Genomic DNA, 22,388 nt, shown 5'->3' on the forward strand with positions numbered 1-22,388 from the left:
GACGAGCTATCTTACTTCCAGCTGATGGACGGCTCTCTGTCGGCTTAAGGGGCAGGATTGGGATTGTTGGTTGTGGGCTCAGCCGTATTATTTTTTTTGGGATATAGCATTCTTTTGTTGTTTTGGTTGGGCTACGCCTTGCGCGACCTATTTATATTTTTGGACTTGTATGTATGATAGACCACTTTCATTTTAGTAGACTTGTGTGATTATGTTCATGTTCCAGGAAATTTCAGGCTGCGCAATTAAACCGAATTAAATGCACATTAATAAAATTTGGTTATAAGTGACTCTCGGGAACTCGAGAGTTGAGTGTATGCGCGACACCTGATTTCCAGGGCGTTACAGTATGTTTTATCCACTGCATCCATCTATCTTGACATATCATTTTAGGAAATGAGCCCAAAAAGTTAGCACATTAAAGACTCAAGTGTACCACACCACGTAAAACAGTGGGATCGAACTCCTACTACGAGCCCACGTGTTCGTAAGATCACGCAGACCTGAATGAAGGTAAAACATAAACATCAACCTGAGCTAAACCTTATAGAATAGTTTTGAGCAGTAGCTTTTAATACCCCACTTCTTTTCATTCACGTAATCTACACGGGGCTTTTATTTGTTTTGCTTATGGGCTCATGATCTAAAATGGTCTTTCAAAATGGATGAATGGCCTTGGGAAGTAATTGACAAGACCATCCATCTCTAATTAAATTTTCGTGTTAAAATTTGGATTTAGAGTTTATTGTATCTTAAAGACAATTTACAGATTTTCTATGCTTGCACTTGTTGGAACTATCAGAAAAAAGAGAGCAAATTTGTCTTGAGATATTGACTATTCAAGTCAAGCTTTAAACTCGATAGATCTGATTATCTCATTATCTTTTTCCTCTATCATCCGTTAATACAAGATTCTTTCATTTCTAACAAGGTCCCGGTGGGAGTATTACCCAATTCATGTCCGAATCTATTACGAGTGAACGGGCGTATTAGACCTCTTGTAATGCGTGGGCTCGAGATTTGAAGGGTGCATAGGTTTTCAGTTTCGCCAAATGAGGACCAAGATTCGATAACTCAGACCACTGTTCTACATTGTATTCTCTTCTTAGCCATCAAACCCACGTTGGACAATAAGTCGTACGATCAGAGCTCATTTGGGTCCCACTGTGATGTATCTATTTATCCACTCCATCCACCCATTTTCTCATATTATTTTAAGGTATGATCCAAAAAATGAAGCAGATCCAAAGCCAAAGAGGACCACAACAGAGGTGACTCTTGCATTTAATGCATCTTACATTTAATGTTTTGTGTGTTTAATACAACCCAAGCTCACTGTTTGGTGTGGTCCATGTTAATGCAAGAATCTGAGCCGCCCTCTTTCGACCTCTAAGCACCTACACAAGAGAAGAGCAAAGGAGACCTTGGCAAGAGCAGGGGACCCTCCTATGCCAAAGTCATGCTAAGAATCTAAGTTTGGTCATGTTGAAAGGTTTAGGGTAAGAGATTATGCGTACCTTTTCATGTAGATGGTTCCCTTATTTATAGTGTTTGTAAGATGAGGTAGTTCGTAAATTTAGGCACGATCTTAGCCGTTGGGTGAGAGACGGGTAAGTGGCGGATGCGGCAGTTACCCTAAAATCACGCGGTGGACGGTTACATAAGTGATAGATATCAGCGGTTACTTTGGAATCGTGTATAGCCTAGGAAGATCATCTATTCATCTGAGGAGGTAGGTCGGCACAGTATGAGCCCCTTTGTTTATTTGTGTCGAAACCGAGCTGGACTAACTAATTGACCAGATGAAGCTGACCTGAACTGAGTCGAGCTGGAATCATATCAATTAACCAAGAATCAGCCAAGCGCATTGCTGAACTCGATGGTTTGGTCAGCCAAGGATTACTTTGAGGTGCTCAGAAGTTTTGTATTAGTTAGGCCAAGCTTAAGGTTGGACCTTTCTTCTCGTTAGTCCTATCTCTCCTCGATAAGTTCTTCCTCGACTTCACTAAGCCGATCACTTCATCGGGCCTGTCCTGAATCGAGATGGGCTGACCAAGGCACTTCGGAACAGTCCTTGTGAGGTGCATAGGTGGAAGCTTAAGGATACGCGCTGCTGAAGGCCGTCCTCGAAAAAGTGAACTCTAATTTCTTTGGGTGAGAAGGTGCGGGAGTGTACGCTCGTCAGCCCGAGTCAACCCTGAGGATGGTCAGACTATATTTCCCCGTAACAGTCCACTTGATCATTGGATTTGCTTCATTTTTGGGCTTACACATTAAAATGATTTGAGAAAATAGATGAACGGTGTGAATAAACAGATACATCTGATATTAGGTTTTTCCCTTCATCCAGGGCTGTATGACCTTATGAACAATTTGGATGGCAAATAAACATACGGTAGGCCCTTTGAATGTTTCAACAGTGGGAATTAGTTTCCCCACTGCTTTTTGTGGTGTGGTCCACTTGATCTTTTAATACGACTCGTTTTTGGGCTCATGCTCTATACCAATCTTGTCAAATAGATGAACAGTGTGGATATAACACTTACATTATGGTGGGGCCACATCACCTGGTGATTTCAACACTTAAAAGGTCGGTGGCAGAAGCAAATGGTTTCCCACCCCTCGATGCTAATCCATCCGGATAATGCTCTGCAGCCCCACCGTGAAGTATGACTTTTATCCAGACCGTCCATTTATTTTGGAAGATCGTTTTAAAGCATGAACTAAAAAATGAGCATATTTAAGGCTCAAGCGGACCACATGGTGGAGATTGAAGGCTCACCATTAAAATTTTATTGGGAGCCATGGAAGTTTTGGATCAAGCTGATATTTATGATTTCCCTTCATCCAGGTCTATGTGACCTTATGAACAGGTTGGATGACAAATACAGTAGCCCTAATAAGGTTTCAACAGTAAGCATCATTGTCACCCGTGCTTCATATGGTATGACCTTGTTGCTACCTCGTTTTTGGGTTCATACCTTAAAATAATCTTCCAAAATAAATGGACGGCCCGGATAAAATACATACATCATGGTAGGCTCCGCGGAGCGCTGGGGCAGGACACAATCCGCTTCGATGGCGTGCGGCACACCACGCAGTCAGCTTGCACTGCATATTCGGGAGGAGCCACCAGGATCTAGCTAGAGATGACAGTCCTGTGAAGGGCTGTGTGTGGCCTACGGTGATGTATACGTTTTATCCACACCATGCATCCAATTTTTTCATATCATTTTAGGAGATAAGGCCACAAAATCAGACAGATCTAAGGCTCAAGTGGACCACACTACGGTATCGATCCCTAGTGGGGGTGGCTAACATGGAGTGTGTGTACTGACATGGGTGTGTGCTAACAAGCTAACCAAAATAAAAAAAGAAAGAAAGAAAGAAAGTGGACCACACTACAGGAAAAGTGGGAACCTACCATTGAAAACTTCTTAGGGCCACAAAAAGCTCTGATCAAGCTGATTTTTGTGTTTTCCTTCACCTAAGCTTTTGTGACCTTATAAATAGATTAGATGGCAAATAAATTTCATAGTGAACCCTAGGAAGGTTTTAACAATAGTCATTCCATCCCAATGCTTTCTGTGGTGTGGTAGACTTGAGCTTTGGATGTGTCTCATTTTTTGGGATCATGCTCTAAAATGATATAAAAAAAATTGATGGACAGTATGGATCCAACACATAAATCATCTTAGTCCTAGATAAGTGTCACACATCAAAAGTTGGGTTATGCATTACCATTTACCAACGGAGAAAATCACAGTAGCGCATGGTAATTTTGGATTTTTTTTAAAAAGAGTTCGCCGAGTGCATTTGAATTCACCATTAAGCTAGCATTTCCAAATTCCGCATTAAGTAAAAATTTCCATTGTTTGTTAATAAGCCCTAAGTATGTACTACAAGACCCGGATTGGACCATGACTGCTAGAAAAGCTCCGTAGGCCCACCATGATGTATGTGTTTCATCGGTGCCCTCCATCCATTTTACCAGCTCATTTTAAGGCATGAGCTCAAAAATTAAACAAATCCAAATCTCAGGTGGACCATATCATAGGAAACAGTGGTATTTAGTGCCCACCATTAAAAACTTATTAGGTCCACTGTAATGTTTATCCGGCATCCAACTTGTTGATTAGTTCACATAGACGTGGGTGGCTAACAGTGGAGTGTGTACTAACAAGCTAACCTGGTGGTAGGCTCTTAGGAGTTTCAACACCTGGTTGAGGGTTGAGTACCCATAGGTGGTGAAATCCCACCATGGCGTGAGTGTGTGGTGGTGTGTGTGCGTGTGTTTTAAAAAATAAAAAAAATAAAAAAAAAAAGCGCTAACCCAAGAAAAAAAAAAGGTCACATAGACATGAACAAAGGGAAAACAAAAATATCAGCTTGGCCTAAAACTTTAGTGGGCCCCAAAAAGTTTTTAATGATATGTGTTCAATCAGGCTATTTCCTATGGTATGGTCCACCTGAGATTTGAATCTGATTAATTTTTTGGATCATGCTCTAAAATGAGCCGACTAAATGGATGGATGGCATGGTAAAACACAAACATCATGGTGGGGCCCACAGCTTTTCCAGCACGGACGTCAGTAGTGGAGGGGTCACTACTGAATCTGAGTCCATAGTACAAGTGCAGTGATTGGGGCCCACCAAGGTGTACTTACCGCATCCAATCTATCCACCGGGGTCGCGTATTATGAAAGCAAGACTACTCTGAAAACAGCTAAATCCTGCCATCATATGCACCACCGCTCATGAGGTTTGATTAGTTATCTTTCTTTTCTTCTTTTTTTTTTTTCTTGGATAGGGCCTGCCGTATTGTGTATGTCACCGAATCCATTAATCACGTGGGCCCCACCATAATGACAGGTTTCGCTGAAATCATACCTGTAACATTATTAGGTGGGCTATACCATAAAAGACAAGACAATGGACAGCCCAAAAACTTATAAATTAACGTGGTGGCCCATGTGCTAGTTAGATCAACCTGACTGTTTGGGCGCCCAACCTTCACCATGGGACACACTGCTGGGATAGTCAGTTGCCATAATCACACCCAGGTGGGTCCCACATGAGCGCTTGCAGAGGAAGCAACCTAAAAACAAGAGGAGAGTTATTTGATATTCCGTCTGCCCCTTACACTTGATACACAGGCCCTTTACAGTCGTACAAGTGGCCTACATAAGCACAATCCTTACCTCTGATTCGTTGACACTTGTTTGTTGAAATAAGAACATTGCATTTTAAAAAAAAAAAAAAATCTTTTTTAACCGTTCAATAAATGTCCACACAAACCTGATAGTAACATAATCAAACAAGTACGAATTTTATTTTATAATACATCTAAACTTATATAAATAAATTGGATGCTTTAATTTAAATTACTTACAGGCCACGTGCAATTTAGAAGTAATTTATAAGTGCCTCCGTATCATTCATCACAAGCAGCCAGAGCATCAATGCTTTTCTCAAAAATATACAAGCTGATTCTCTGGCAATATTCAAAATAGTATTGTATTCATAATTTGACAATTCGACGCAGAATGAGTATGGGAAATACACCTTTCTTCATCGAACTTTTTACTTCGGCCCATCGAACAAACGGTAGATTTGCCGCCTCCATTCAAGAAATCTGGATACCAACCAAAATCTCACCCTTCAGATGATCCTAGCCGTCTGATTTGGCCTGTATTGTATGCGGACCTTGACTGTTACCGTGCATTTACCTAGGATGGATAGGATCGTCTGGTGGGGAAGATATTGGGTGTGGCTATCCCAACAACACGAGTCCTACCGACACCTGCTTAGGTTTGGCAGATACCAACAAATAATAAGGGGGATTTGTGGAAGTTGCGTCCCAACGGTCCCTAAGTGGTATTATATAATAGGTTTGGCATATCCCAATAAATAATAAATGGGATTTGTGGAAGCTGCGTCCAAATGGGCCCTAAGTGGTATTATATAACGATCATACTGGAGCGTATGTACAGTAAGTGCAGATTCCAAAGTGTCCAAGTAGGTGGGTGAACAAACCTTAGTTTAAAATATTAACCAAAAAGAAGAAGAAGAAGAAGAAGAAGAACAGAACTTTTGAGTGGAGTTCTTAAACCCTTCCAAACTATAGATGTGGACCCCCACCGTGGGTCCATGCACTAAAGTCACTTGAATCATATCGGAAGATATTAGTTGTAGATTATCTATTCAGCCACCCATTAAAGGGTTAGGATTCTTTCCTCTGCTAGATTTTTAAAGGCGTGCTTGGATAGAAAGAATCAAAAACAGAGACATGGAGAACCCTCAGCAAAAACTTCAGGAAATGCAAAATTATGCAATCCAGCGGTAATTCTATATTTTGTGTGGAGTGCTGTTGTCTAGGGCTGCAACTTGGGTTGAGGTTGAACCAACCGAAGTTGGGATCAGGTTGGAGGTTGTGAAGGTCCTTCTTTGGGTTCTGGTTGAAAAACACCAACCCGATTTGGATTCGGGTTGAGCAAGCTCGTCAGGTTAGGTTGGATTTGGAATAATCACGTGTAAGTGGGTTGGGTCTGAGTACAGAGTACTTTGGGTTTGAGCAGGGGTTGGCATCTCAGGTTGGAATTCAGGTCAGGTCACGTTGTAGGTTGGGCCTTCTTGAGGTAAGGTTGACCCTCAAATCGACCAACCCACCTGAGTTATAACCCTAGATATGTTGAAAGGGTTCAATAATGAAAGTCATCTCTATCTCCCGTTAACTGTGAAAACTGCCCTTATGACGTGAGATTCATAAATAAATAAATAAGTTTTTATAAATCTCAGTGACCACCGATGTTATGGCCATGCACCAAAAACTCCCAAATGGAAAATGGCCCTTCATCCGCCAAACCGATGGTTAATAAAGAAAATGAAGCAATGGTTCACCTTCAACCAAAAAAAATTTAAAATGGGGGCATGTTGTGTAGCTCAATCTTCAGTTCGATTGTTTTGGTGACTGGGCCATATAGCTATGCCCCATCACAAGCAACTGCTTGGATCCCTTAATAATGGACCCCAATTGTCCAAAATGAAAACTTGAACAGTATTGTACACATTTCCAGCTCAAACACTGTATAACACCCAAAAATTGAAATTTAATCACTGTTTTTTAGATAAAGGCAATTTAGTCATACAATTCAAAAATGAAACAGGTGATCCCAATAATTTTATGTTTTCTACATTTGCCGTGTAATTCAGTTGAAAATTGGTAAAGTAATACTTTTTTTAAATAGGTAAGCTGAGCTCGAACCTGAGACCTCAATGTTCAAACACACCCAATCCACCGGTGAGCTATAGGCTCATGCCCTTAGGTCAAGTAATACCACTGATATATATATATATAGGAAAAAAAAGAAACAAAGAAGACGATAATCGCAGAAGAGTTTCAAAAGAGGGAGGTCTTTGACAACCATAACATGCCTCCAAGCTTGGCTGATCCAGTTCTTTACCGATCAAAAATATAAATATTTATAAAAGAAGAAGAAGAAGAAGAAGAAAATCGTGGAAGAATTTCAGACGGGACAGGTCTTTGACAACCTCTCACAACCATCATATACCTCCAGGCCTGGCTGATCTAGTTCTTCTTCCTTGAAGCATGCACAGCGCCGGCTCATTTTCCCAGTCAGTGCAATTTCTAAAGGTCTTTGGACTAACCTCGGGTAGCCAACATCGCACCATACCTAACCACATGTGGACAGGCATTAAAGTAATAACAAGTAATCAACACTGGGTCAGTTTTATTGACAGGGATGTAGGCTTCAGATGAAGGACAGGTGAAATCAACCTTGTAGCAGAAGTAGCAAGTGCAAGCTTAACCTCACTATCCATACTGTATGAGTTTTTCCAGTAAAACAGACACTGGTCCTTTTTATTCCCAATTGCTGTGAACCGCAATGCCCAGATACTTGAGATTTATTGGTCCTGCACATCAGCAAAAATGCAGCCTGCTGACACGTAGGATTAGGCACATGTGAGTCGATCATTCAGTGATCCTGATTCCAGACCATGATCTGATGCACCCCACAGTGGATGGTACTTGGGAGATGCCATGGAAGTAGAAATCGGGCTGTTTACTGTTTCGAATGTGGATTGTTGTGGTATTTTCTCCCTAACATGGGTTGGGATCACCAGACCATCACCCACACATAGGGAATCTTTCATGTCAGCATGCAATATGTTTGCTGATGAACAGGACCGTATCTCCTCTATTCAAAATAGGCAATGTATTCTATCCTCCATGCTCGATGTGGGTATCATTCGCCACAAACGGGAATGGCTTCAGGCTCTCGATGGAAAAAATAATAATAAATAAATAAATGGTGGGAATCGAAACTCTTACCTCTCCTCCCTCTTCCTGACTCCATCTTGAATTACAAGTGGGCAATTTAGCTTCTTCATTCTTCTGTTTCTCTAAAAGCTGGGCCCCTCTAGCAGCCTTCGCTTCGACTCCCTTTAAATACTTGGTCGGGTTTCCTTGGCTATTGTAGTACCGACCCACTAATTTACCAACAAATCTGACAATCAAAAACTAAGATCAGTTTATCACATACCATCCTTGAAGCTTTCATCCCCATCTCTCCTCTAGAAAAATTATATTCCAGCTGCAGGCTTGGACAAAATATCCTATCCAGGCTCAAATCTAGTAGTCAGGTATCTCGTAACAAATTTGAAAGAACATGTAAACTTTCTTACATATGACATAATCTACTAAACTATAGGGTACTAATACTGAAAATCAAAGGAATAATTAACCAGAGGAATCAGTCCAGATGGGTTAGCCAACGCACTGTGGAGGCCATAGTATCTCGCCCAGGGGTAGGTGAGCCCCACATATTCTCTTTTTCAGTTTATAACCCAAGTAGTTTCCTCATTTAATGGCTTTGGCTTAGTTAGAACAGCTCGCCAGAAATTAGCAACTTTTTAAGTTCAGTCTCTCGTACAGATATCCTGAGGACCATGAGCAAGTCTTGCCTGCTCAACCAACAGCTCTTGAGATGTATCAGGGATTTATCGTGTTCCCATGTAATTAGGAGCAGCATGATAAGCAGAGACACAGAGATGGCCAGTGGGTGTCAGGTAATAACTGATGGCATTGCTTCTATTGTCGACAGATACAAGATTGCAGAGCAATTTCAATGAAAGACATGGTTAAATACCCCCTGCTAGAGGTTAGAGGTTAGAGGAATCTGCACCAAATGATAGGAATCTGCTAGACATGGTTAAATACCCTCTTCTTCTTCCCCTCCGCTAGAGGTTAGAGGATTCTTCTTCGGCTGCTGCTGATCTTCCTCCTTACCCTCTTCCAATGTTTTAAATATCAATGATATCGGTCGATTATATCCCACGATATATCTTGTATCTCACCTGTGCGATACGAAACGCACAGGTAGTGCTGATATATTCCACACGTTCGATCCGGTGAGCATTTTCTACATTCAATCCGGTGAGCATTTTCTATTTTCAATCCCTTTTTTTGTTGAAATTGTGTTAAATCAGTGTCAAATGGTTACAAATCCATTGGTTCTTCATGTTTTGCATGAAAAATCATAGAGCTGGAGCATTGATTTCGATACATTGGTTCTTCATGTTCTCCATGTTTTTTTCAAAATTTTCCTTCAACCAGCAATCAATTAGGACTAATTTCGAAATATTTAAGAGTATTTGATTAAAATTTCCCCCATTTCTCCTAAATTGCTTGTAATGTTGTACTCCAAACATGAAATCAGGCATGTATGAGGGTTGATCTACTGATTTGTCAAGTCCTTGTCAATTTTCAGAAAATAAAAATCATTTTTTAATTAAAAAATATTAAAATATTACTTTTTTCCTCAAAATTTCCATTCAACCAGCTGTCAATTGAGACTAATTTTAAAGTATTTAGGAGTGTCTGATTGAATGATCATCATATACACTCTAAATGTTATGCATTCAATTTGAATATAGTTACATTAGTTCAGTTAGACAATGCATAGCTTAGGACCATATACAAAAGAAACATATTATGTCCACTTCTTTTTTGAGATCTTATGATTTAAAAGTGTGTATTAAGGTATTTTTTAACAATCATTGAAGTTTTATTGAAAAATTCAACAATTTTCCCAATGTTTCCTAAAAAGTACGACAAATTACCCGTTACAAACGATATATCCCGTGCGATAACCAATACATATTTGTATCCCAAGGATGTGATACGTAACGCGACATTGATATTTCGAACATTGCACTCTTCTTCTTGCTTTTGGATTGAAGAAATGTGATATAGTCGTAAGGGTGTAGAATGACCCCCTACAACACCACTAGTATGAGATTAGTGATTTTAACCCCCTCCCGCTACTTTCATTAACACAGAAATATTTCGTTAGCATTTAGTTTGCATGGAGAGATAACAGGGTTAGCCCGTGTCTGAGTTAGCTTTGGCTGGTTGTATGCGTCCTTGTTTTTTCTTCAGGGAGTCTATTTCCCACTCTTAATATGGAATTTTAGTTATTTTTCCAACCAAAATTTAAAAAAAAAAAACTGAGAAAAAACCCAAGCAAAGTCATGAGTTACACATCTAGGAGGCCTTTTATAGTCTTGCAAACATACCTTAAAACAACAAAGTGTCCAAGACACCGTTCAATCCCCCACATTAGCCTTCTGTAAAGTGGCCATAATTGACCCAAATAGTATCAGAACTACGTGATCTTGGGCTCATTTTAAAGCTAACTCGATAGACATCAAACAGGACCAATTTCATGTTGTTCCAAATTCCAATGCCATCTTCAATCCAAAAAGTGGCCCACCAGAAAAGTGACAAAAATTCGAAAGGGAAACTGGTTAACTAACTCTAACTCTACTAAATGATCATTAAAATAATCTGGAATGCACACTGGAATCGCTGATCCTCCATCAAATTAATCTAGACCTTCAAAGTGGTCCAGATCTCCAATCTGGAGAGTGGCATCATCCAAATCCTTGATCAGGACCATTCGATGACCCTGAACTAAGATTGATACACAATCTAAGGGTTGGTCTCTGATCAAAGAGTGTGTGCAATCACTTGGTTGCATTGATTCCTCAGCAACAAAAAGAACTTGTCACCAAGTTAAAGCCTATAATAGTCCGTCGCAACATTCCACCTTTGTAGTGCGACTTCAACTTTGACGGTAGTTGATGGTGAAGTTCTACCCATCAGATCGGCATCTTGAACACAGGAAGGCATTGTAGAACACACCAATTCTTCTTTCACTTCCTGGTCATTCTCCTCATCCCGCATGTGGCCTTCCATTTCTTTTCCAGTATTTTGCCTTGGATGTTAGATTACATACCTTAGCATCATCCCTAATCCTTAATCAGCTTCGTGTCAGTCTCCCTTGACATCACTAGCCTCTGATATGTGCTTCACTCGGCATCGAGATGGGACCAACATATCCATACCGATTGCTGAGTCATTCCTCTCAATCTCAGCCAATGTAACCATTGACTCATCTATCTACCAGGTCATCCGTCAACTGATGTTCTGATTTGATTAGAACTTTCTCTTATTCGGTTGTTATTTATCAGCAAGCCTTTCCATGTTGCCATCAGATAATCCAACAATGGATTCCTTTTGGATCGCCACACTTTCTGCAAACATGTCTTTCTCAGGATCTTCAGATAACGGATTGAGATCCATTGTGTTTTCCCTGTTCCATCAATTGCTTCATGCAATTTTTGAACTCATCTTTGAGACTCACAAACATTTCACAATCTCCTCTTCGAGTGTTCTCATATCCTTCTTGAGCTCTTTCATCACCTCTTCCCAAATCCTCAACTTTTATTGATCATTCAGATGGCTTCTTTAGACAGGGCAGTTCTGAGTGACCAGCATATGGTGGTGTTCTTTCATAGCAAGGGGATATGAGAGGGTTGTTGTGCCTTCAACTTCTTTTTTAGCTATGACAAGCTGGAGATTTGAAGTTGAATTTTAATGGCATAAAGGGGATGATAAAGAACTAATTGGATTGATGTTTCAGTTTTCTGGAATACGGTTCCCACAATATGTCACCAAAACCAATAATGGCTTCCTGTTCGAGATAGAAAACTATTTCCTACAACAAAGGGGACAGGTTTGAGGTACTGAATTTTTTAAAAGAGATTACCATAGATGTGAGAGGAGAATGTACAACTCACATGTAGCTTCTGAAGTAGAAAGCACGCCAATCAACTATGCTTTTCATCTGCAAAACAAGCAAACATGAAAAAACGTAAGTGATAAAGTATATTACTAATGAGTGCTCAAAAGCTACAGTAATCTCTGGCACAAGATCTAGATGAATTTCCACGCTCACGAAAAGACAAGATTTTACGCTAGGCTTTAAGGAAACCACGTAAGCTCTCTTTGAAAGCACTCTATCAAACATCCATCCCAGCAAGGTATTCTGTATTGGTAACGGTGGCCGTAGCGGTCACCGCCATTACCGATACAGGTATTAGCTGTAAAGGCCGATATGGGGGCATAACGACTATTATGACCCCCCTTAACGGTTGAAAATTTTCTTTTATCCGAAAAATTCTGAAAAAAATATCTAAAAAATCCAGAATAATGTAAATATTCCAAATATGTATTCGTTTTTTTAACATGTTTATGGTAGTGTAACAGTCCACTCTTTGGTGAGAGTGTTGTATCAGACTATCAAGTGAATTTGTGAACATGAATAATATGTATCTAATGTTTACACATCACAATCAAGCATTAGAACTAGAAAAAAAAAATGTATAAATATTACTTTTTCAATCTTTTGAACAAAAGGCCCTTGAAGTTTCTATTCTCTCAAATCACTTCAATCTACAGTTTTAATCTTAAAAATTATAGTAAAAGTGGTCGAAATCTATCATAAAATGATCTATGAGAATTTCTGGAATGAGAGAGAGAGAGAGAGAGAGAGAGAGAGATGGATTTAAATAAGGAAAAAAGTGGCCGTTTTTCGACCGTTGCAGGGTAACGGTTATTATGTCCCATAATGGCCTTTACCGCTACCATAATGGCCGATACGGTCCCAAAAAGCCAATTGCCCCGTTTCACCCCATATGGCATAACAGTTATGGCCGTTACCTATATGTATCAGCCTTTATAGGCGTATCGTAATGGATACGGAACACCTTGATCCCCCTAAATTTGAGCAAAATCCATAGTAGCAGCAGTAATACAATGGAGAGCTGATCACCTATAATCGATCATATTATATGATCCTTTTTTATGCCATCTAAATTTTAGTTTCCACTTATGATATTTCAAGGGAAAAATTGCTTGTAAAAATGGGTCATATGTTAAGTTGGACTATGACCAGCGGTAGGTGATTAGTTCTACACAATTTAGTAGCCTTAGTTTCCTATAATATCTTATTCTATATTTATCATTCACAAGTTATTTAACCAAACAAAATGAGCTCTTTTGAGAAACAACAAGGAGGAAGTTTTCCTCATGAAATTTTGGATTCAAGTGGTAGTACAGTTTCTAAGCTTTCTAAGCATGCTCTACTAGCATGGTTTCATAATGAAATGAAATACATTTTTACGTTCTTATCATGTCCAAATTTTGTTAGGAAAAGTGTAACGCCCCGAACTTTTCAATACTCGAGTATTGAAAGCTCTTGAGCATTACCATAAAATTCAACCTATTATGTACATGGGTACAATCCCAATTTATCTATCCTAACCTTACACACATTCTCCAACACCGATCTGACTGTGAGAAATAATCTCCATGCCTAGACAAAGCCATCTGGCCGTTGATTTTAAGACAAGACCATCCATCAAGTGATTCAACGTATGCACCTTCCCTTAAGTGAATTAGCGAATAACCAATTATCCGTAAGGCCAGAAATGTGCATAAAACCAGGTAGAACCATTAGATTTCACAAAACCATCGGATCAGAAATAATTATGAAAATGCCATTAGCCTAGACCACTGGATTCAAGATCACGTGGTTCCCACGATCCATTTAATGTGAAATTTTACACCATGCCTATGTATCATAAATTAACTGTACATGTCGAATTTCAGCCCTTGGATCATTGTAAAAACCATTGATTTTGACGTCCAACAAAGGTCACGAGTAGTCATATTAAGATATATCTCCCTTCATCTGAGTATATAATCTTATGGAAAGGTTGGATGACAAATAAACATCATTGAAGGGCCTGGAAAGGTTTCAACGATAGAAACCATAATACACAATGTTTCATGTAGCATGGCCCATCTGATCTTTGGATATGCTTCAACTTTGGGATCAACCCTTAAATTTAGATGGAAAAATGAATGGACGGTGTGGATTTCTTCGAAACATCACCGTGGACCCCACATACGAGGTGCGTGTGCACAGAAACACACACTCGGAACACGCTAGAACCAGGAGCACAATCAAACTAATGTTGACCCATGTTTTCCTTTAGGAGAGAGTCCTCCCTCAAATAGGTTCCCGCTACAGCGAAAATTCGAATGGATGTCGCTGGCATCATTGGTGGGTCACCTATTCGTCCCATATGATTGATCTGAAACGTCCAACACGTGAGGAGGATGGATTCAACTAAAACCTTGTTGTCCATATGTGTCCATGCACACTCACAAGATCATAGCAACCGGTGAATATCGCATCACGATAACTAGTGGAGTGGCCACCCAAAACTCAGATTTACCTCACATTTTAGCCCATGGCCTAACATCATCCTACAAAACAGATGAAGGGTGTGGATTTCCCAAGGGCACACCATAAGTGGACCCCACCTGATCCGACAGTCGAACCAAGTCGACGCCCTTTCCGCACTCGCTGTAACAACGCCCGAACAAAATACGACCGCGAGTTGCCCCACCGAAACTCACAGACACAGCAACTCTATCTAATCCAGGCCGTCCAAACTCCACGGAAGGTAGATCGGACGCCATCCCCATCCACGGGGAGATTAGAAAGATCACTGCAATGCCAAGATTCGGAAGAAAACAGGAACTAACCCGTAAACTGCATAGGAAAGATGGTTGCTGCGCGTTTTCATGGAACCCAACCACAGAAGCAATCTGGACCTTCGATTTTAAGACGTCCCAAGCCTCCCTCGGTAAATCCGAACCGACCAGAAGAGTCCACTTGAGTAAACACAGATCATGGAGTGATCTGCCATTAAAACCAAATCACCTTCCTTGTTCAAAACTAGGACCCAGCTTAAGAAAGACTGCTCCATTTTAGAATCCAAGTCGTCCAGGTGGCGACCCATCCAGACACGACCTGATCTTCCGAATTTAGGAGGAGAGAGCCTTAGCCGTTGTAGCCACAAACAAAAGTTGTTCGCACAACGCAACTAAAGACTTCCGCACGAAGTTCGCAGTTCGATCACGCAGGGTATGTTCTATGGGCAATATACGCAGAAGAATCTGGAAATCCAGGTTGTATAAGTACCTATACTCCTTCGCTGGGAGGCATTCCAGCAAGAAAGAGAGAATAGGAGAGGAAGAAAAAGGAAAGAAAAGAAAGAAAGAAAGAAAGGAAAGGAAAGGAAAAGAAAGAAAAGAAAGAAAAAGAAAAGGAAAGGAAAGGAAAGGAAAAGGAAGGAAAGAAAAAGAAAAGAGAAAGAGAAAGAAAGAAAGAAAGAAGGAGAAAGGAAAGGAAACAAAGGAAGAGAGACAGAGATTGTGTGTCGGGTTGACTTGCTAGGTCTTGGACCGAGTCAGGGCCAGGTTTGAGTCGAGCTCAAGTTGAGAGTTTTATCCTTTAAGTTTACATTAATTTAAGTTGTTATATTTATCCTGCCTTTTACATGTCTTCCTATTATTGTATCTTGCCTTTTACATGCTTTTATATTACTTTGAATTTTCCCTACAATTATATGTTTTACTATCAATTATTTGCCTTTGGCTTACAGTATAATGTTGATTACAAGAGAACTTTCTAAATTTATGTAGGACCATGGATATAAGCATTGCCCTTGCCTTACCAAATTTATTGAGTTGGCCTTACCACTCTCCTTATTAAAGAATCGGCCGTTGCCGCTCTTCTATTTATTGAGTTGGTTATTGCCACTCTCCTTATTAAAGAATCGGCCGTTGCCACTCTTCTATTTATTGAGTTGGCCATTGTCACTCTCCTTCTTAAAGAATCGGCCATTGCCGCTCTTCTATTTGTTATGTTGGCCATTGCCACTCTTTGAGTTGACCATTGTCACTCTTCTCTATATTAGCCCTGTGCTATCTATCTTTAAAGGGTCTGGGCATGTGTCTTGATATTCCAAAACCTCGATGATTCAGTTTATATTCTCTATAAATGCAAGTACTATGTTAGGAATCTCTCTTATAGCGATCGAATAAATATCGTGGACGTAATGCGTTTTCGGTAGCGGCCCTGGGGCGACACGTAATTCCATGTTTCACGGGTGATGGTGCACCAGTTGATGTATGTAAATCGTTATATATACTGTTACATCAATTCTTTTCTTTTGGGGGTTGGTTGTCGTAATTAGTCGCTCCAATCTGGGTTACATGATTCACCTGGTCATGTGTTGTGTCCGTCTTGGGATAACCGCATAAATTCATGTTAAACGTGGGACACGCCGGCAAATCTCCATAGTATCGGATGCGGGGCGAGTCGGATAACTCTAATCATATTCCACATTGTGGCGATCGCTAAGTGTGATAAACCACATATACTTTGCTAAGCATGCATCTCAGATAGATTGCTTGTACATTGATACCTCTTGTAATGTGGAGTACGGGACATATCAGAACCTTTACATTACTTTTGTGAATCTCTTGAATTATTGTTAATCTTAAAGGATGACCATCACTATGAGTAGGGCACTGACCCTCTCCCACTCATGCAGATGATACGGGTGATGTACATATTGGAGACCTAGAGGACCATCTTCCTATAGAAGACTATACTGAAAGAATACGAAGATAGTTTTATTATTTAGTTTTATACTTCCGCTGCGAACTTGATTAATGTAATAAGCTTCCATTGAGAAGGCATTTGATTATTTAATGAATTTATTTACTCTGATGAAATAATCAATCCAGTCGATTTTATAATTGGAAATGTTACCTTCATGAATGTACCTGGATGTGATCCAAATGAAAAAAAAAAAGATACGATTTCTAAAGCATCCAATTTATACATTATTAACACCCAGTTTTCTCGGGCACAAGTATAAACTCTAGCCGTGAAAATTCGGTATGTTACAAAAAGACCTAAACCCAGAACTCCAATGAGATTTCAAATAGAAGATATTTATCTAGTGATTGAAAGTTACCAATAACAGGAACATGTAAAAAATTCATTACCTCTGAAGTAGATAAACCCTGCAATGAGTCCGTTAATCCATCCCCTATATCAGCAAGACAAAATAAAAATAAAATAAAGACCAAGTTGAAAGAAAATTATTAAAAGTCTAGTCTAGTATAGTCGTTGTTTTAGCCTTGTCCCAGCTATTTGTGGTTGGCTTAATTAATGTTGTTTCGCAAATGTTCCTATTAGGTATGGTTAGTACATGTTGACAATTTAATTAGGTCTAGTTTATGTTCATTAGAACTTGGAAGTAACTAGATTCTTCTTCAAATCACTCGAAACAATAACAACAACACCATCAAATAAACAAATGCTCATTGTTTTTAGTGCACAAAACCGGGATAACAACCATATATTATTAATAATTTTTTGTGTGCATGCAGAAGCAAGAACATGCATATACATATATAATGAAGGGTGGCACATACAATGCATGCAAGAAGAGGGAAGGAAGACCATATGCATGTACAAAAGTGGATGGTTAAAAAGATTGATTGATGGTCCACATTAGAAGTACATAATGTGGCGCATTGATTAGGTTAATGTCTTAATGGCCTTATTTTCACAAAAACCTTCTTGATAAACAGGTGGACGACTTTTGAGGATATTGGCACGGCTTTCTCACATCTGGCCTTCCTTATCATTCCTACAAGCTATAGTATGGAGTGATACACCCTCAGGCAAATTCTCGGTGAAGTCTCTATATATCATAATTAAGTCTTTGGCGAATGAGGCAAATGGTCACTTTTCCCCCTTAATTTGCTTGGTTAGTTGGAAGAAAATGTATCCTCTCTATGGACAACCTTTGTAAGCGAGCTGATGCGGACACGGGTGCATTCAAGGTGTACCAACGAAGAAAGCGCCAACCACAAGTGCCGTCCTTGTGGATAGGCGAATATTGAGGAGCTGAAGACCTTTCACATGTGATTGGACATATAGAAGACCCCACTTAGGGAAGACACATGTGAAGGAAGATTGGAGAAAGAGGACCGAGCGCCCAAACTTTCCCATACTTATGTTATTTGCACGTTTTTTGACTTAGTTAGCGGTCTTTTAGTAATCTTATATCTTTATTTGCTTATCCTAGGGGTATTTTAGTAATTTTATGTCTTTATGTGCTTATTTAAGTGGGGTAAAGCCCTAAACACGAATTTCAACTATTGATGAATGAAAAGCAAACCCTTTGGTTGCCTCCTTCCTCTCTTCTCTCTAATGGTGCTTCTTCTCTCCCCTTGATCTTCTTCTTCTAAGTTCTTCTTGTGCCTCTCCAACTTCCTCAAGGTAATAACTTTCTTTCTTCTATTTTTTTTGTTTTGGCTAATTCCTCTTCGATCAAAATCTTGAGAACCAATCTAAACCCTAAATCCCCAAATTCTCAAATCCCTAATCCGAGAAACTTCTTGGTTCTTCGGACTAGTGATCTTCATTGATCGATTGGGTGTGACCATGCAAGATCGGGATGTCTCATCCTCGCCGGATCCAACCTAAGTAGTAATTGAATTCCATACTCCATGGTTGTAGTGATGGCCCGCTCCATTGCATGTTTCCTTTATGATTTTCTCGGTTATGATGATTATTGTTAGAATTTTAGATCATTTATTCCTTTTATTTCCATTGTTTAATTATCTCCATGAGCATGCATCATAATTAGGGCTGTTCTGCGTCAAATTTGGTATCAAAGCCTAGGCTTGCATGGTTTTAGTCAAGATCGAGTTATCAAATTAGGGTTTTGATTTTTAGGTATAACTTGGGAAAGTTTCAAGTTTAGAAAGTTTTCAATTTTCGAAACTTTCCAATTTTAGAAAGTTTCTAATGGAAAATTTTCCGATTTGAGTTGTTTCTTGTTTCAACTTAATTGTGTCGGTTCATAGTAGTTTTGCATTCATCGCATTCATCTTGAAAGTCATAACACCTAGTAGTCTAGTTAGGTAGTGTTTGGTTCATGTCTTGATTGTTTGCAGAAGAGAATAGGTAGAGGTTTCGGACTTCAACCTACCATGAATAACGAGCAATTATCTGAGCAACTTGCTCAATTGATACAAAAGATAACCGCCCTAGAGCGAGTCAAAGGCGTGAGTTTGCCCGCCTTGAGAACCAAATTACCACCACCATGACTAAGGTGGAGCAACTAGAGGCGTCCCAAAAGGAAAACCCCACTGTAGGGGAAGATGCGCACTCCCAAGTGGAAGGAATCATTGAAGAACGTGCTGCCACACGTGGTGGTAGTGAGGATAGAGATCGTGGTAACAGTCGTGGTGTGGTGCGAGAGGCACGAACCACATGTGGTCATCAAGACCGTTATGATCCAGATGAGCGTGCGATGAAGAGTGTGAGAGTTGAGGCCCCGAGTTTTGATGGACGCTTGGATCCCAAGGCATACCTTGACTGGGTTGTTGACATGGACCACTACTTTGAGTGGTATGGCATGTCGAAAAACCATCAAATGCGGTTTGCTAAGATGAAGCTTGTGGGTCAAGCCAAGCTCTTCTGGACCAACACCGAGCGTAGGGTAGAGAGAGTTGGTAGAGCCCCTATCACACATTGGTATGAGATGAAAGAGAAGTTGAAGGAGAAGTACCTTCCTCTCTCATACCGTCAGAAGCTCCTTGACCAATGGCAATCCTTACGCCAAGGGTCAATGTCTGCCGCTGACTACATCGCTAAATTTGAAGAGTATGTGATGCGATGTGATATCCGAGAAGACCCTCTAGTAACGCTCTCGCGTTTTAAGACGGGCCTTTGTGCGGATCTTCAGCACGAGCTTATAAAACGGCCCTAAACGGACTTAGATGAAGCAAATCAAGTCGAGAAGGAGTTAGAGCAATATCTGAAGGCTCCTGTCGTTCGTCGTTTTGAGTCTCGAGACTCCAATACTAGATCTAGTTCCCAAGGAACTAGACCTAATATTGGTAATCAACCTAGGGCACAGGCGACCATTCCGCCTAGGCCTAGGGAGGACAAGGGCAAAGGGGTTCTTGGTGCCGGTCCTAGTAACATGAGCCAAGTGAGGTGCTATGAGTGTGGCAACCTTGGCCACATGTCTAATCAGTGTCCTACGAAGAGCCGTGGGAGAGCCTTAGTTATAGGCGAATCCCACGAGGGTGGAGATGACCAGGGTGATTATGAAGTTGAAGAGTATCACCCTGAAGGAGGACTTACTAATGAAGAAGTGGATGGAGAAGCAACGCTTGCAGTAGTCAGGCGTGTGTTAGCTCAGTCTAGAAGTAGTGCTGACTGGCGTCGAAACACTATCTTCTACACTATTGCCAAGTGTGGTGAAAAGAATTGTAAGGTGATAGTGGACAGTGGAAGTTGTCAGAATGTGATTTCCACTAGCACCTTAGATCGCTTAAAACTGAAATCCACACCTCATCCAGACCCGTATAAAGTTTCTTGGGTTGACAAGACATCCCTACCTGTCACCCAGCAATGTCTAGTCCCCATCGAGTTTGGGTCATACAAAGAGTCCCTGTAGTGTGATGTTTTACCTATGGATGTGGGGCATGTTATCCTAGGTAGACCGTGGCTATTCGATAATGATGTCACGATCTTTGGCCGTTCGAATGCGTGTACTTTTATGTATAATGGTAAAAAGATCAAACTTAATCCCATGCCACCTGAGAATACACTAGGAAAGAAGAAGAATGAGAAGGCAAGTGAGCCTAGAGAAATGGGGAAATCCAAACCTAAGTCTTTACATATAATCAGCGCAAGAGAGTTTGAAAAAGAGGCTAAGAAGGATTCTATGGTGTATGCCCTTGTGGCTAGAGAAATTACACCTGAGGTTCCATCAGTTGCCCTGTGAGGTGACCTCGGTCTTGAAGGAATACAGTGATGTATTTCCCGAAGACTTACCGAATGAGTTGCCACCTATGAGGGACATACGACATGCCATTGATCTTGTCCTGTGGTCTACTCTACCGAACCTTCCTCACCACAGGATGAACCCTGCAGCGCATGCCGAGTTGAAGAAGCAAGTTGATGAGTTTCGCAAAAGGGTTTCATCCAAGAGAGTATGAGCCCGTGTGCCGTGCTGCATTGTTGACGCCAAAGAAAGACGGCACGTGGCGCATGTGTGTGGATAGCCGTGCCATAAACAAAATTACATCAAGTATAGGTTCCCTATACCTAGACTTGATGATATGCTTGACATGATGGCCAGGTCCACTATATTCTCTAAGATAGACCTCAAGAGTGGATATCACCAAATTCGTATACGCCCAGGAGATGAGTGGAAGACGGCGTTTAAGACGAAAGATGGGTTGTATGAGTGGTTGGTCATGCCCTTCGGCTTGACTAACGCACCCAGTACTTTCATGCGGGTGATGACCCAAGCTTTGAGGCCGTTCATGGAAAAATTCCTAGTGGTGTACTTTGACGATATTCTTATTTATAGTACCACTAAGGAATCACACCTTGAACATTTAAAGAAGGTCTGTAGTGTCCTTAGGAAGGAAAAGTTGTACGCTAATCTTAAGAAATGTGCATTCATGTCTAACCAAGTTGTGTTCTTAGGATTTATAGTGTCATCTGAAGGGATGCGGGCAGACCCTGAAAAAGTCAGGGCCATAGTTGAGTGGCCAGAACCAAGGAACATTCATGAGGTGCGAAGTTTTCACGGCCTAGCAACTTTTTATCGTCGGTTCATTAGGGGTTTTAGCACGATCATGGCTCCCATTACTGAGTGCTTGAAAATGGGAGAGTTCGTGTGGTCTAAAGCCGCCGTCAAGGCTTTTAAAGAAATTAAGGGCAAGATGGTGGAAGCTCCTGTCATGCGTCTACCTGACTTTTCTACAGTCTTTGTAGTAGCGTGCGATGCGTCTGGTGTCGGTATAGGTGGAGTGTTGAGTCAAGAAGGACACCCAGTGGCCTATTTCAGTGAAAAACTGAATGAGGCAAAACAAAAATACTCCACTTACGACAAAGAATTTTATGCGGTAGTGCAATCCCTGAGACATTGGCGACACTACCTCCTACCGCAAGAATTCGTTTTGTTTTCTGACCATGAGGCTTTGAGATATTTGCATTCTCAGGAGAAACTCAACCCAAGGCATGCCAAGTGGGTAGCGTTTCTTCAGGAATATT

The 22,388-nt window shown here is 40.6% G+C and overlaps 1 protein-coding gene across 1 annotated transcript in view; it reads right to left on the reverse strand.

The window, feature by feature from the left end:
• Nucleotides 1-7,150: 7,150 nt before the first annotated feature.
• The window catches only part of LOC131240867 (membrane-associated progesterone-binding protein 4), a 30,249-nt gene continuing 15,011 nt past the window's right edge, over nucleotides 7,151-22,388 (reverse strand). The window contains exons 5-8 of the mRNA XM_058239377.1: nucleotides 17,300-17,343; nucleotides 12,166-12,212; nucleotides 8,354-8,528; nucleotides 7,151-7,694 (exon numbers count right to left, since the gene is read on the reverse strand). Coding sequence (XP_058095360.1) covers nucleotides 7,527-7,694; nucleotides 8,354-8,528; nucleotides 12,166-12,212; nucleotides 17,300-17,343 — 434 coding nt within the window. The 3' untranslated portion in view covers nucleotides 7,151-7,526. The remainder of the gene's footprint in view (nucleotides 7,695-8,353; nucleotides 8,529-12,165; nucleotides 12,213-17,299; nucleotides 17,344-22,388) is intronic.

This window comes from Magnolia sinica, chromosome 3 (genome assembly GCF_029962835.1).
Source record: "Magnolia sinica isolate HGM2019 chromosome 3, MsV1, whole genome shotgun sequence".
NCBI classification, from domain to species: Eukaryota; Viridiplantae; Streptophyta; class Magnoliopsida; order Magnoliales; family Magnoliaceae; genus Magnolia; species Magnolia sinica.